Source organism: Triticum dicoccoides, chromosome 7A (assembly GCF_002162155.2).
Source record: "Triticum dicoccoides isolate Atlit2015 ecotype Zavitan chromosome 7A, WEW_v2.0, whole genome shotgun sequence".
NCBI classification, from domain to species: Eukaryota; Viridiplantae; Streptophyta; class Magnoliopsida; order Poales; family Poaceae; genus Triticum; species Triticum dicoccoides.
The window spans coordinates 43,132,065-43,146,410 of record NC_041392.1 but is presented as its reverse complement, the minus strand read 5'-3'; the positions used below and the strand labels follow the sequence as shown (position 1 = coordinate 43,146,410).

At 42.6% G+C, this 14,346-nt stretch overlaps 1 protein-coding gene and 1 long non-coding RNA gene across 2 annotated transcripts; one reads left to right on the top strand and one right to left on the bottom strand.

The window, feature by feature from the left end:
* Positions 1 to 4,129: 4,129 nt before the first annotated feature.
* LOC119327787 lies at positions 4,130 to 7,140 on the top strand. The gene is made up of 4 exons (XM_037600873.1): positions 4,130 to 4,392; positions 4,522 to 5,925; positions 6,011 to 6,099; positions 6,700 to 7,140. Exons 2-4 carry the CDS (start codon positions 4,678 to 4,680, stop codon positions 6,908 to 6,910), a joined length of 1,548 nt encoding a protein of 515 aa, XP_037456770.1. The 5' UTR covers positions 4,130 to 4,392; positions 4,522 to 4,677; the 3' UTR covers positions 6,911 to 7,140.
* Positions 7,141 to 9,119: 1,979 nt separating this feature from the next.
* On the bottom strand, positions 9,120 to 11,787 carry LOC119327959. Its single transcript, XR_005158770.1, has 2 exons — positions 11,600 to 11,787; positions 9,120 to 11,283 (listed from the first exon to the last, which is right to left on the bottom strand). It is a non-coding gene; the product is annotated as an uncharacterized LOC119327959 (long non-coding RNA).
* Positions 11,788 to 14,346: the final 2,559 nt, after the last annotated feature.

Sequence of the window (14,346 nt, the reverse complement as noted above, 5' to 3'; positions counted from 1 at the left end):
TAGGATGCGATAGACTGACCCCACCCGTTAGCTTCGCTGTTAGACGCGGCTTAGTTTGGAATTTGTGCGATTTGTTATTTACTTGCCGTAGAGGTTTGGCAAAAACGATGGTTTTGGAGTATCCTAGCCACAAATATGGTGGTTTTGAGCAATTTACTCTCCACCAGACGACTAGTTCGGTATGGGCATATCTTATTCAGCGCTTCAGATGCTAGTTTCTTTGAAATTCGCTAACGGGCGCACATTCTGCTCCGCTCTGGGCCGACCCATTCTATAGACACGGCTCAGTTTGGAATTAGTGTGATTTGTTATTGCCATGAAGGTGGTGGTATTTTGTGTTATTTTTGGCAAAACCAGTGGTTTTGGAGTACCCTATCCTATTCAACGCTTGAGGTGCTAAATTCGCTAACAGGCGCACATACTGATCCGCTCTGGGTTGGCCCATTCTCTCTTTTTTCCCATCAACTTTTTTCAAAAAAAAGTGCACAAGATCGAATCAGCGGAGAGCTCCTATTAGACGTATTCTGCTGCGTCAAACAGCCGTGCGACGCACGCACGGAACCCTGACTGGGCCGGCCCAATAGCGGGCGCGCCTGCTTGTACAGTAGCGCTGCGATGTTAATGTGAAAAAAAAGCAAGCCTAAAAAGTGCTGCCAAGATTCAATTTCTGGATCTCCATGTTGCATACGAGAGGAGCTACCCAGTAGACCTAACAAGCCTTCATGCTAAATATGAAGCGTGCTGGTATAAGAACTAATACAATGAAGAATCTGGACAGTTTTTTGAATTTTTTGAATTTTTCCTTCGAAATTGTGATTTTTTTTAACAAACGGGCAGTGTATCAAAATGCGATAAAAAAATTACCAACTCGGACATATTTTCAAATTTCAGAAAGATAAAACAAGAGACGTGCACATTTTTCGATAGATTGGTTTTTGAAATTTGTGAACATTTTCCGAAAACCCTAACATTTATAGAATTTTGAGAACAAAAATTTGATAATGGGAACAAATTTTCAAAAGCACAAACAGTTTTTGTGAATAAAAAAGGAACAAAATTGAAAACAAGAACATTATTTGAAATTGTGATCAATATTTGAAAATTGTGATCACTTTCATATTTGTGAATTTTTTTAAATGGAACTGGTGGTTGCTTGCCCTGTTCTTTTGTTTCGTTCTACAGTTCGGTTTGTTCTTTTCCAAAAAAAAGTCTTGATTTTTTTCCAAAATTGATGACCTTTTTAAAATTAGATGAACTATTTCAATTTTTGTAAAATTCAATGAACTTTTTTTCAAATTTGATGAAACTTTTTCAAGTTCAATGATTTTTTTTCAAATTCTATGAATTTTTGTAAAATTGGATGAACTTTTTTTAAAGTCGATGAACTTTTTTTCATTTCATGTTTTTTTTCAAAATCAGTGGATTTTTTTTGAATTCACGAACTTTTTTCTTTGTGAATTATTTCATTTTTTTCTTTTTTCCCAAATGCGATCGGGCGAACCAGAGCAAAAGATAAATGCGAAATCTAAGAAAGAAATGACATTGCGAAGGTCGCTTAAAAATGACGTTGCGAAGACATCAGGAAGTTAGGACGTTGCCGAAAAGTGCTTACTCTCACCCTAACCCTAATGGAACGGGAACGCGATCCTCTGACTCAGCGATTCCAAGTCAGAGGCACGTCCTTTGCTTGGCACCGTCCATCAACCATCAGACCGCAATGGGAAATGCAGTTGAGGACGTGTTTGCAGAAGCACGACATGGTTTATGCACCTTTCACATTATGCAGAATGATGTCAAACATCTACATGAAGAGAATGATGAAGAGAAAAATGGGGAGAAGAAAAAAGGGAAGAAAAAACATAAGAAGCAAGAGAAGGAAAAAAGAAGAGAATGAAGAGAAGGAAAAAGAGGAGAATCAAGAAACAAGTATTCTATCAGATTTTAGCGCGTGCATGTTTGAGTATGAAGACATGGCAGAATTTGAACACAAAATTGACCTCATAAGGAAAAAGATGAGCAAGCAAACTTGGTTGGATAGTATATATATAAGTTAAAGGAAAAATGGGCTGAATATTATATGAAGGATATCTTCACATTAGGAATGAGAAGTACACAATTGAGTGAGAGCTTGAATAATAACTTGAAATTCCATTTCAAATCTGATATTGACATCGTCCGGTTCTTTAAGCATTTTGAAAGGGTGGTGCAAGGGAAAAAGGAACAATGAACTGAATTCAGAATTTGAATCAAGGAAAAGGTTGCCTAGAATATTTATGAGGAGACCTATGTTGGTGCAAGCTAGCAAGTTATATACATCTGGTATTTTTGAAGCTTTTCAAGGTGAATATGAAATATCCTTGTGAGTTTGTACCAAGGCATTAGATGGTTGTAATGAATATCTAGTAGGAGATTGTATCTTTGAGGAGGAGTATAAAGTTATCAGTGATCCTTTGAAGCAAACAGTTGTGTGCTGCTGTCGGCAATTTGATAGAATTGGGATATTGTGTGGCCATGTTCTTAAAGTTCTCGATTTGATGAATATCAAGTCACTACCGCCACATTATGTGTGTTAAAGCGCCGGACAAAGGAAGCACGGAGTGGAACTGTACAAGACAAGGAAGGAAGAAATATCATCTTAAATCCGAATATGGATGCCATGCTTAGCTACAAATATATGTCCCACAAATTTCATAATTTGGTAGATTGAGCGGCCTACTTTTGGGAATGTGTCGTGATAGTAGACGACACACTTGACGTCCTTGGTAAACAAATTGAAGAAAACATTAATGCATGTGCAAGCACATCCGAGTATCCATGTACAATTCCGACAGATGCTAGGCCGCCAAATGACTTGTTGACTAATGCACGTCTAAAGAAAAAGGAGGTCCAAACAAAGAGTTCAAAACGAAAATAAATTTGGCTCGATAAGAAGCACAAGGCTAGGGAAAGGAGAGAAAGCAGAGCTACATCACAGTTGGGTGAATATGCATGTTGCTAAACTATAGAGTGCTTTCGTTGTTATCATTATGTCCATTAATTCTCACGGCCTCCAATTTTAATTCACAACAAGATACAAGAGGTGGGGGAAGTGGCAGGTGGTGGTGGTGCACAAGTTGCAAATGATAGGGTTTATAGGGATAATGCGGAGGTGCCTGAAGGTTACAAGACCAGCCTTAGCTTCACTCAGTTGTTGATGGTAAAATCTTGCTCATATGGTATTCTTATTTATTTAACTTTCAGGGGCCAATTACAGATGATCTTTTCACTGGCTCATGGTGAAGTACTGTTGTTTTTGGGCAAATGAATGAGAGAGCAAACAAGAATTGATGGGCAATTACAGATGATCTTTTCAAGTCCAAGTTTAGTTCTAGACAACATTTTGCCATTTGCTTTGGTCTAATTATGCACATGTACAAGTCGAACTTCACTACAAGTAGCAATTATAATGCTCAATCTCCAGCCATATATCCCAGAGATATATTACCCTGTTTTGGCATCTATTTTGTTCGATGCACCTGCAAGTTCTATATGCAAGGCCTCTGTTCAAGTGTCACTTTTATGGTAATTGTACATTCAACAGCCAAATCAAGGATTGTGACTTGTTGGTCTTTGTAGTCCTGGAATCGCTCAACTCCACTCTCAACTCAAACATTCAGTCAAATAAACTCAACAACCAAACAAAAATTAAGGCAAACTATTCACTCAACTCCACTCTCAAATCACATTGCAAACTGAATTTAAATCCACTCACACTATTCATTACACATTACTTTTGATTTACATCAATTACAAATTTGGCTTTGTCTCTGCTGCGTTACTTCCTCTGCTGGATCTGTCCAACTAAAACTGATAAATATTAATACAAAAGAAGTAGCAGGGAACGGCGTTGTCTAGAGCCTGAGTAGCCAACGGCGTTGGATTAGTGGCCTCGAAAGCTCGACGGCGCGACGATGCTTGCTTCGGCGCGTCACGGGGCAGTGGCTTGCTCCGCCCCCTCCATAGCCTCCGTCACGGGGAGTTCTGGCCTTCTGGGCGTACTGGGCCGCATGGGCTGCTTGTTTTCGTGTCCATGCGAGTGAAAGTGGCGCTGGTAGCGAGTGTCGTCGGATGTAGATCAACGGCGCTGGGTGTAGTACGTCCCCTCGGCGGTAGTTTCAGTTCTCCCCTTCCCTCTGACTCTGGGCGGCGGCCGCCGCTTGCGCGTCCCCAACCCTAATCCTTCCAACACATGAGCAGCGGCGGCAGGGTGTCCTGGCCCAGCGGCGGCAGGGTACCCCAATCGCGCTTCAATGCCTGAATCCACTTAGCGCACGGATCCAGCGGCGACAGGGTGTCCTGGCCGCGAGCGCCGGGGCAAGGCGGTCCGGCGGCGGCGTTGTGGCAGCTTCGCTGGTAATCCCCTCCCCCCTTTTTTTTTGCCATCAAAGGCAAAGAAAGAGATTGGGCCGGATTCCTCTTCTCCTATGAACCGGATCTGATGATAATTTTTTTCTTTCTCTAACTCGGATTATCCGTCCACAGTATTCCAGTCCGTCAAGGATTACGGTCCTACTCCGATCCCAAGTTCCCAACAGCCCAACACCGTCGCTCATATATACATCCTGGCGAATCCAACCCCTGTATAGACGAAAGCCGGTGCTCAAAAATTCTTCCTGGTAGAAATTCAAACCCAAGAACATGAGCTGCAGGGGAATCTCGCCGTCCGTCCTCTTGCCTCCGTTCCTCTACAAGCCCACGGCCTTCCGCCTCCTGCAGCCACAGCCAGAGCAGTCCTCTGTGGTCTTGGACAGAACCAGAGGACTCTTATTTCAACACAGCTGTAGACCGCCTGTGTTGCCTCAAGCGATGCTGCTTCCTCGGCACTACTACACCGCCCCATGGCATGGTCCGATCCAAGGGCGTCTGTTCCACAACATCATCAAGCACATTAATCGACCGCCTGCATTAGCACAAGCGACACTGCTTTCTCGGCCCTACCGGACGGTGCCATGGCATGGGGAGGTCTTGGCCTCAACTCATCGACGCCTCTTCAGCCGTATTTTGCCTCACAATAGTCGATCGCCTGCGTTAGCACGGGGGGCACTGCTACCTAGGTGTTTCTACACCACCACACGGCAATTCAAGGACATGGAATCTATCCGAAGACTCCTTTTTCGAGGCATTACGCCTGGCATCTTTCTTCCTCGGTGGTACTTCAGTGCTCCATTGCAGCAACAGCAGATTTTGGGACCCATCCGAGGACTCTTCTTCGGTCATATTCGTCAAGTTGTATGTCGGCCTTGGCAGTATTGCGTGGCCCCATCGAGATCGGCGATCCATTTTGCTCGTAGCTACTTTGGATGTTTGTGGAAGGTCACAGTGGCTGCAGCTTTTATCAACATTATGTGGTCGTTTGTCTACCACACTTATCTTGTTCGTGTCCCATACACCAGCCAAACTCGTTTCTTACGCTTTGAGACTGTGCCTTATACCAACCGGATCCACTTTGTCGTTCGCTCTCCTCTAGATGACCGCGAGTATGGCGAGTCATGTTTTTCTATGTTCAAGAGGAATTACCCATCCACGTTCTTTAGCCCGCTCCACCCCGACAGTGTACGTGTCAATCTTATCACAGCGAAACTTGTTCGCGCCGTTCAACGTGGCCTTGATATCAAGGGTTCTGATGCGGCCTTGGTCCATGGCTCCCCTGGCAAAGACGCAAGCTTAGATGGTAGGCATGCAGTTGAGAGCAATAAACAGGGCAAGTCATGCAGATCACAGCCACAGATAACTCACCTTGATGGTCTTGACTTGGAGGTGTTTGTTATGAAAAATGATCAGCATATGGGTGCAGTGTCATGGTCCAATGGCAAAATTTTAGTGTTCACTGGATTGCTCAATAATTTGGAGACTGATGCCGAAATTGCTACTATTCTTGCACATGAGGTAGGCCTACTGAATTAATAGGTTTATTTTTCTTTTGAGTCTTTTCCCGGTGTATTCAAGTTGACATTATTGCTCCTCTTTGTAGATTGCACATTTGGTTGCCAGACACTGGTCAGAGTTAATTATATATAAGAAGTGGTTTCCTTATCCTCTCAAGGTGTACTTCGTACGAAGGTATATTCACTTCTGCATCTCAGATTGTCGATGATGAGTTTCGTAGGCAGATCTACTGGGGTATCTTTGCTGCCATGTCACCCCAAAAGAAAATTTAATTGACATAGTAGTCTATATACAGTGATATATTCATAAAAAGAATCCATGTTAACTTTGAAACCTCCAAAATCATTCATCCAAATCTAATTTATGTAGCTAGTAACACAAATACCCAAGTTTAACTAGCCAAATCGATTCTCCCAAATCTAATTTTGCATGTGATGCATTCAAGAATTTATACGAGTTGCAGAATTTCTCTTGCCCCTTTATTCCTTTATAAACTGTTTTAATTTCGGCAGAGATGCATCTGTAAGGCAAGTAGTGTTTAATTGAGTAGGTTGTATAGCTTTTGGGGCATCTACATGGAACAAAAGTCACTGGTCTATTCTAGATCGGAACTTGGTTGGTTAGCCAAACTCTTTGTTATGCAATGTATCCCCTTCATGGGTGTCGCCTCTGAGTTCATTTACTTGATCTACAGTTCTCTAGCTTGTTTTATGTTTAACTTTTCTATGTGAACATTTCATGTTAGAATCACTCCTGATGATGTTCCCTATGTAGGATCGAGAGAGAGGCAGATCGCATGGGAATGCTGATAATGGCTGCTGCTGGTTTCGATCCACACATAGCCCCTAAGACCGTTGAGAAGCTAGCTGGGAATGACATATATCATCCTTCGGGGAAGAAAAGAGCACAGCTTTTATCTAAAGCAAATATCATGGATGAGGCGCTGGAATTATATAGAGAAGTTATGCTGGCCAAGGCGCCATAAGTTTATAGTTTGTACGTCTGCAATATTAAAGCATAAGAATGTTTTCCTATGTGTGTTTTATGCCGTCTTAGCCTGAGTTCATGTGATCCTCAAATATGGTCTTTAGTTGCTTCATTGATGATTTAGTAGAAAAATGTTCCATTTATGCTCAGTACTACAGTACTTGGTTGAAGCAGCTTTTGATCCTTCGACACATTTCAATCCGTTGAATCGCGGGTTCATTTATGTTCGCTCTAGTGTTTACTCTGGTTCTGAACCTGGTATCTTGGTCGTACTGAGATGCTAGTTTTTGCTGGTCATGTAGTTGGTCCTCCTTGTCTCTCTCTCTCCTTGTACCGGAAATTTGTTGGTGCTCTTGGGAGTGCGCGCTCCTGCGCGTGAAAAATATTATTTGAAATGTCAAAAGTATTCCAACAAAAGTTCTATGTGTTCTTTGTCACATCTAAATGCTACATACAAATTTACAGACAAAAAGATTAAACAATTTGACATGTGAAAAAAAACACCAAATGTTATCCCAAATTGTCACCCTCAATTTGTTTTTTCACGGGCAAAACATCGCAGCTCCGTTTCACATATTTTTTTTAAGGATGCTTGTGACCCTAACATGAACATCTAGAAAAAAAATCTGAATTTTTTAAAAACATTTACTATATATATATTTTTGCTATTCATGGGGAGCGTGCGCTTCCGGGAGCCAAAACGTCATTCACTAGCCCTAGCCGTCAAGCAAGTTTCTAGCATGAATAATAAACATTTATCATGATATAAGGAAATATAAATAACAACTTTATTATTGTCTTTAGAGCATATTTCCTTCATTTGTAGTAGATGGCCAGGAAGGAAAAGTGTGCAAGTCGAAGTCTTTATGTGGACTTAAGCAAGCATCCAAGAAGTGGCATGAGAAGTTTAAAAGAACTTTAACAGCTGCAGGCTTTGTTGTAAACGAAGCTGATAAAATGTGTACTATCGCCAAGATGGGGGCGAGGGAGTTATCCTTTGCTTGTATGTTGATGCCATACTGATTTTTGAAATAAATCTTAATGTTATTAAGGAGGTCAAGGATTTTCTATCTCATTGTTTTGAGATGAAGGATTTAGGAGTGGCTAATGTTATTCTGAACATCAAGCGGTTGAGAGACGATGATGATGGGATTACATTGTTTCAATCTCACTATGTGAAAAAGATCTTGAGTCGCTTTGGCTATAGCGACTGCAAGCCCTCTCCAACACCATATGATGCTAGCGTGTTGCTTTGAAAGAATCGAAGAATTGCTAGATATCAATTGAAATATTCTCAGATTATTGGCTCGCTTATGTACTTAACCAGTGCTACAAGACCTGACATCTTTTTTGCTGTTAGCAAACTGAGCCGGTTTGTCTCAAAACCAGGAGATGTGCATTGGAAAGTTCTAGAGAGAGTTCTGCGTTACTTGAAAGGCACTGCGAGTTATGGAATTCGCTACACTGGGTACCCAAATGTACTGGAAGGGTATAGTGATTTAAACTGGATCTCTGATGCTGATGAGATAAAGGCCACGAGCGGATATGTATTCACTCATGGAGGTGACGTTGTTTCTTGGAAGTCTTGCAAGCAGACCATTCTAACGAGGTCAACAATGAAAGCAGAACTCACATCACTAGATACAGCTACAGTCGAAGCAGATTGGCTTCGTCGGCTCTTGAATGACTTGCCGATTGTTGAGAAACCTATACCGGGTATCCTTTGACCCGCGACAACCAAACTGTGATCGCTAAAGTGAGTAGCTCAAAGGATAACATGAAGTGGGAGCGACTACAATAAAAGCACAACTTGTAGTGCAAAAATAGAAAAACGAATCTGAGCCGTCGGATCCAGCGTGAATGGTACAGATTCAAGTGGAGGCATCCTAGGCCACTTAATGTACATTTTATGAAAACCCCCTTACTGGTAGTAAGATGTAAACTAGACTTTTGCAGTAACCACCTCCACCTTTTCCTGTCCAAACATTTTGTTCTTACTAGTAAGACTGCCATATTTTCACAGCGTTCATTCCTGTTCCTTCCCATTGCACGTCTATTAAGTACAATAGTGGGTTATACCATATAAAATAATTATGCAAGAAACTTGAACATGATGGTCACTCAAGAGTATGTCAACATTTTTCAAAGATATTTGAGTACATGACAAAAATTAAGACACTCTCACAGGCACATGCACTATATGTAAATACGTGTAAGCTGGACCATCTCAGGTACAAGATGGTAAAATGGACCATTCCAGACACAAATACTTGAGTACATGTCAAACTGGACTATCCCCGCCACATCTGTTTAGTACATGTCAAACTGGAACATCCCGGACATAACAAAAGAAGACATTCATATCAAGTTATAAAAAACATGACAGGATCAACAAACATTGTTAGCGAAATTGCATCAGCTTTGGTACATGACGGGCAAGGCTAAGTCTGCAGGGGTATAATAATCATCGCTCAACAAGAATTGCTATTAAAAACTGCATCAATGTTGATATCTTGCTGGCACACAACAGTTGCCTCCAGATGTAGTGCCTCTTGTTCATCGAGCTTCTTGTCCCGGGAGAGATTGAACGTAACAAATATGATTCAGTTAGTGCAAGTCCATGTATGTGTCATACATTCATACTTAAAACATTTTAATCATGAGCTGATCAAATAAATATGCATTCACAATACCATTTAGCTGTGTTTCCTGCACATACCACACGGAAGGAAAAATGGAGAAGAAATCACATTCATCGCAAAGACAACCTAAAGTATGTTTCTATGCTGAAACTGACAGACAAGCCACTATGTTGTGGATAATCCTAACTTACCAATAATGAACAAATTATATAAACATTATTTATCTTGTACAGGAAAAACCACTCTAGTGCATTCTAGAGATTCGCCACAACCGGCAGAATTAGGCAATACAATTATTTAGTTGTCCTATTAGAAATCCATCCTTTATAAAACCTTGGCATTTTCGAATAGCCAATTGTATGTACAAATAAGAAAAGAGCGTATCGTACGATAAAATGATGTGTTGAACCCTCGAAGCAACTGGACATTTTAATCACTCAAAACTGGTCATGAGTTTGACAACAACAATATTAGCAGAGCCACTCCTTAATATAACCCTGTCAGCAGATTACAGGTTTCAACGACTATCTAAAAGCATAACTTCATAAGTAGCAACGACAAACAAGAAAGGGGGTTTTATATCTATACTGTTGATGCAAATTAGTGATGGTATGCATTACATTATACCTTTTAATAACAAGAAAACTACAACATCATGAGAAATATAAGTGAACAAGATAATAGAAAGGCATGTGTCATGGAAGAAGAATTAATCATAAATCCGGAACATGCATACTTGCTTTAGTGATAGTAAAGAGGTCAGTCAAATTTACTTGCAAAAAAAGAAGAAGAGGTCAGTCAAACTGCAAGGCCAATGGTTTGGCATGGACATGACACATGATAAGGGTGTATACTTTCCTACGAGACATGAATGAAGTCATGGAATTTAACATGGACAAACATAAGAAATTAAAGTACATAAATTTCAAAAGTGTGTGTACCTCTTGAGAGAATGACTATTTCTTTTTTGGTGTACTGGAATCATCAATGAGAAGCAGTGAGGAATTAATCTTGATTTTGAGCACTGTTGACCAATTCCATAGCTACAAACAATTTTTTTAGCAAACAACATCACACATTGGATTAACAGAATGTTAGGTGCATCAACATATTCTTTACTTTCGTAGACCGATGTTCTCACATGATAGTTTTGGTGCACATGCTGGGATAATTGGAACTATCAACTTTACTAAAGGCAACGTTGCACTGCTCCCCTTCATCACTGGATCTTGAGACGAAAATTACAGTCAGAACTGAGATCATCGTTTCTAGGCCAAACCTTAGGGAGATATTATCTAGTTTAAACTTTAGTTCCTACTCTAGTCTGATGCCTACCATCAGAGGAATACATCAGCACAAGAACATATATTTCCGTAAGCATAAAGCTTGAGGAACAATGGGGACCCAAAGAACAGAGGAAATCAAACATGTCTTCCCTGTGCGACAGTCAGAATCTGTATAAATCCACTGTTAAAAAATACAGATTATGCAGCCTCGCACATGCTTCAGAATCAAAATATGGAGTAAGCAGGCTTACACATGCTTCAGAATCAATACACACAAAAGAGAGGGATTCAAAAATATGCCGAAACAATGGTACAAAAACAGTAGCACATACAACAAACGCATGACACCAGAATGACGCTCATTACCTCAAACCTGATCTGGTTTGCCACTTAAATTTCTTCGACAACTTTATCGCAAAAAATGTCTACATCTCCTAATTGATCTGCAATATATATAGGGACAATGAGACCAGATTTCGTGCATCCAGGAAGGTGGTTGGAGCTTGAGAGGTGGCTCAGTTTGCGGGAATTTCATGAGAGAACAAGCAAGGGGGGAGAAGAGGGGCCATCCGAGGGAGAACAGATGCGCCACACAAGAAAGAGAAGAGGAGGGGCAAGGGACAGAGAGAGAGAGAGAGGGAGAGGAATACTTCTCAAAAAGAAAGGGGAAAGAGGAATTGCTGCACGGAAGTCAGTCGTGTGGAGACTCTGCACTCCGTGAAGGAGGGGGAAGAAAGCTTGAGGAGTGGTGGAACTCACCACCATGGCCGTGGTTATGTCGCTGTTGCAAAAGGATTCGCGGTCGGTCGGGCGGCGGGCGGCATTAGCGGCTACTGTGTGAAGGGGGAGGAGGAGGCGCCTTAGGGTTTCCCAATCATCGACGGCGGGCGGCGGAGGGTTATGGTTGGAGCCTTGGAGGGGGATTGTGCTGCCGCTATGGGGGGCTCGAAGAAGAAGAAGGGTGCGAGGAGGAAAATAGCTAGGAGCCAGGGACTCGAATGTCAGTTTTGCGCACAGATTCCACTCAGTACAATCTGTACGATGCATGGTCCATCCAACGGCCCATAATCGTTTTTTCTATTTTTGCACCTGAACCTCTTCTTCTATTCTAGTCGTTCCCACATGAAGTCATCAAGACATGTTCAGAGAAAGTTAAAGTGGAAAATGAAAAACTCTAAAGTTATTGCATTGGATTAGGTCCAAACGTCTAAAAATCTGGTAGATCCTTTTACTGAGGGTCTATCACGTAATTTGATAGATAATGCACCGAAGGAGATGGTATGAGACCCACAATATGAGTTGTTCATAGTGGTAACCTAATCTATGTGATAAGAGATCCCGTGAATTAGATGTGGAAGACAAGTTGTTGGTCAACCGAGAGGAGAGTATCCTTACTATTAACAATACCACTCCATGAAGATGCAATACTCTCCTTATCTGCATGGCAGGTTGATGTATATCTTAATGTGTTCTAAGTGGCTTATTTAAGCAGAGATGTTGTCCTGCAAAACATATTTTGAAGAATATGTTGGGGAAAGTAGTAATAATTCAAAATTTTCCTACGTGTCACCAAGATCAATCTAGGAGATGCTAGCAACGAGAGAGAGGGAGTGCATCTTCATACCCTTGAAGATCGCTAAGCGGAAGCGTTACAAGAACGCGGTTGATGGGGTCGTACTCGCGGCGATTCAAATCGCGGAAGATCCGATCTAGCGCCGAACGGACGGCGCCTTCGCGTTCAACACACGTACAGCCCGAGGACGTCTCCTCCTTCTTGATCCAGCAAGGGAAGAGGAGAAGTTGAGGGAAAGCTCCGGTAGCACGACGTCGTGGTGGTGGTGGAGCTCGTGGTTCTCCGGCAGGGCTTCGTCAAACACTATGGGGGAGGAGGAGGTGTTGGAGGAGGAGAGGGCTGCACCAGGGAAGGGGGTGCGGCTGCCCTCTCTCTCCCTAACTATATATAGGGGGAAGGTGGAGGAGGAGGCGCCTTAGGGTTTCCCTAGGGGAGGGGCGGCGGCCACAGGGGAAACCCTAGATGGGTTTGGGCGCCCCCACCCCTAGGAAACTTGCCCCCCAAGGCGGGAGGGGTGGCTGCCCTAGGGGAGGCGCCCCCACCTCTCCACGTTACGTGAGATAGGGTGGGAGGGGTGCACAACCCTTAATGGGCTGATGTCCCCCCTCCCCTTGGCCCATAAGCCCCCCAACGCTTGCCAGTGCCTTCGAAACCCCTTTCGGACACGCTGGTCGTCACCCGGTACCTCCGGAACAATTCCGGACTCCAATACCCTTCGTCCAATATATCGATCTTCATCTCCGGACCATATTCTGGAGTTCCTCGTCACGTCCAGGATCTCATCCGGGACTCCGAACAACCTTCGGTAACCACATACTATTTCCCATAACAACTCTAGCGTCACCGAACCTTAAGTGTGTAGACCATACGGGTTCGGGAACCATATAGACATGACCGAGACATTCTCCGGCCAATAACCAATAGCGGGGTCTGGATACCCATGTTGGCTCCCACATGTTCCACGATGATCTCATCAGGTGAACCACGATGTCGGGGATTCAATCAATCCCGTATTCAATTCCCTTTGTCTATCGGTATGTTACTTGCCCGATATTCGATCGTGGTATCCCCATACCTCGTTCAATCTCGTTACCGGCAAGTCTCTTTACTCGTTCCGTAATGCATGATCCCGTGGCTAACTCCTTAGTCACATTGAGCTCATTATGATGATGCATTACCGAGTGGGCCCAGAGATACCTCTCTGTCATACGGAGTAACAAATCCCTGTCTCGATTCGTGCCAACCCAACAGACACTTTCGGAGATACCTGTAGTGCACCTTTATAGCCACCGAGTTACGTTGTGACATTTGATACACCCAAAGCACTCCTATGGTATCCGGAGTTGCACAATCTCATGGTCTAAGGAAATGATACTTGACATTGGGAAAGCTCTAGCAAACGAACTACACTATCTTGTGCTATGCTTAGGATTGGGTCTTGTCCATCACATCATTCTCCCGATGATGTGATCCTGTTATCAACGACATCCAATGTCCATGGCCAAGAAACCATGACCATTTATTGATCAACGAGCTAGTCAACTAGAGACTTACTAGGGACATGTTGTGGTCTATGTATTCACATATGTATTACGGTTTTCGGTCAATACAATTATAGCATGAACAATAGACAATTATCATGAACAAGGAAATATAATAATAACCATTTTATTATTGCCTCTAGGACACATTTCCAACAGAATACACCTATATGAGTCTGATTGTTAAACGTCGCAATCTATGAGAGTAGGGTGCTCTCTAGTAAACTCATGAAAGGTCTCGGAGTATGACGCATAAGCTCCACACGCGGGGAAGTCCCACGGTAGCCTAGTAGCGGTCAAGGCTTTGTCTAAAGCTAGATTCGTAGAAAACTTGCAGTTCAAGGCCTAGTCCACTGTTGAAGTTGCTAACTAGTATAGCATAGAGTTTTAGG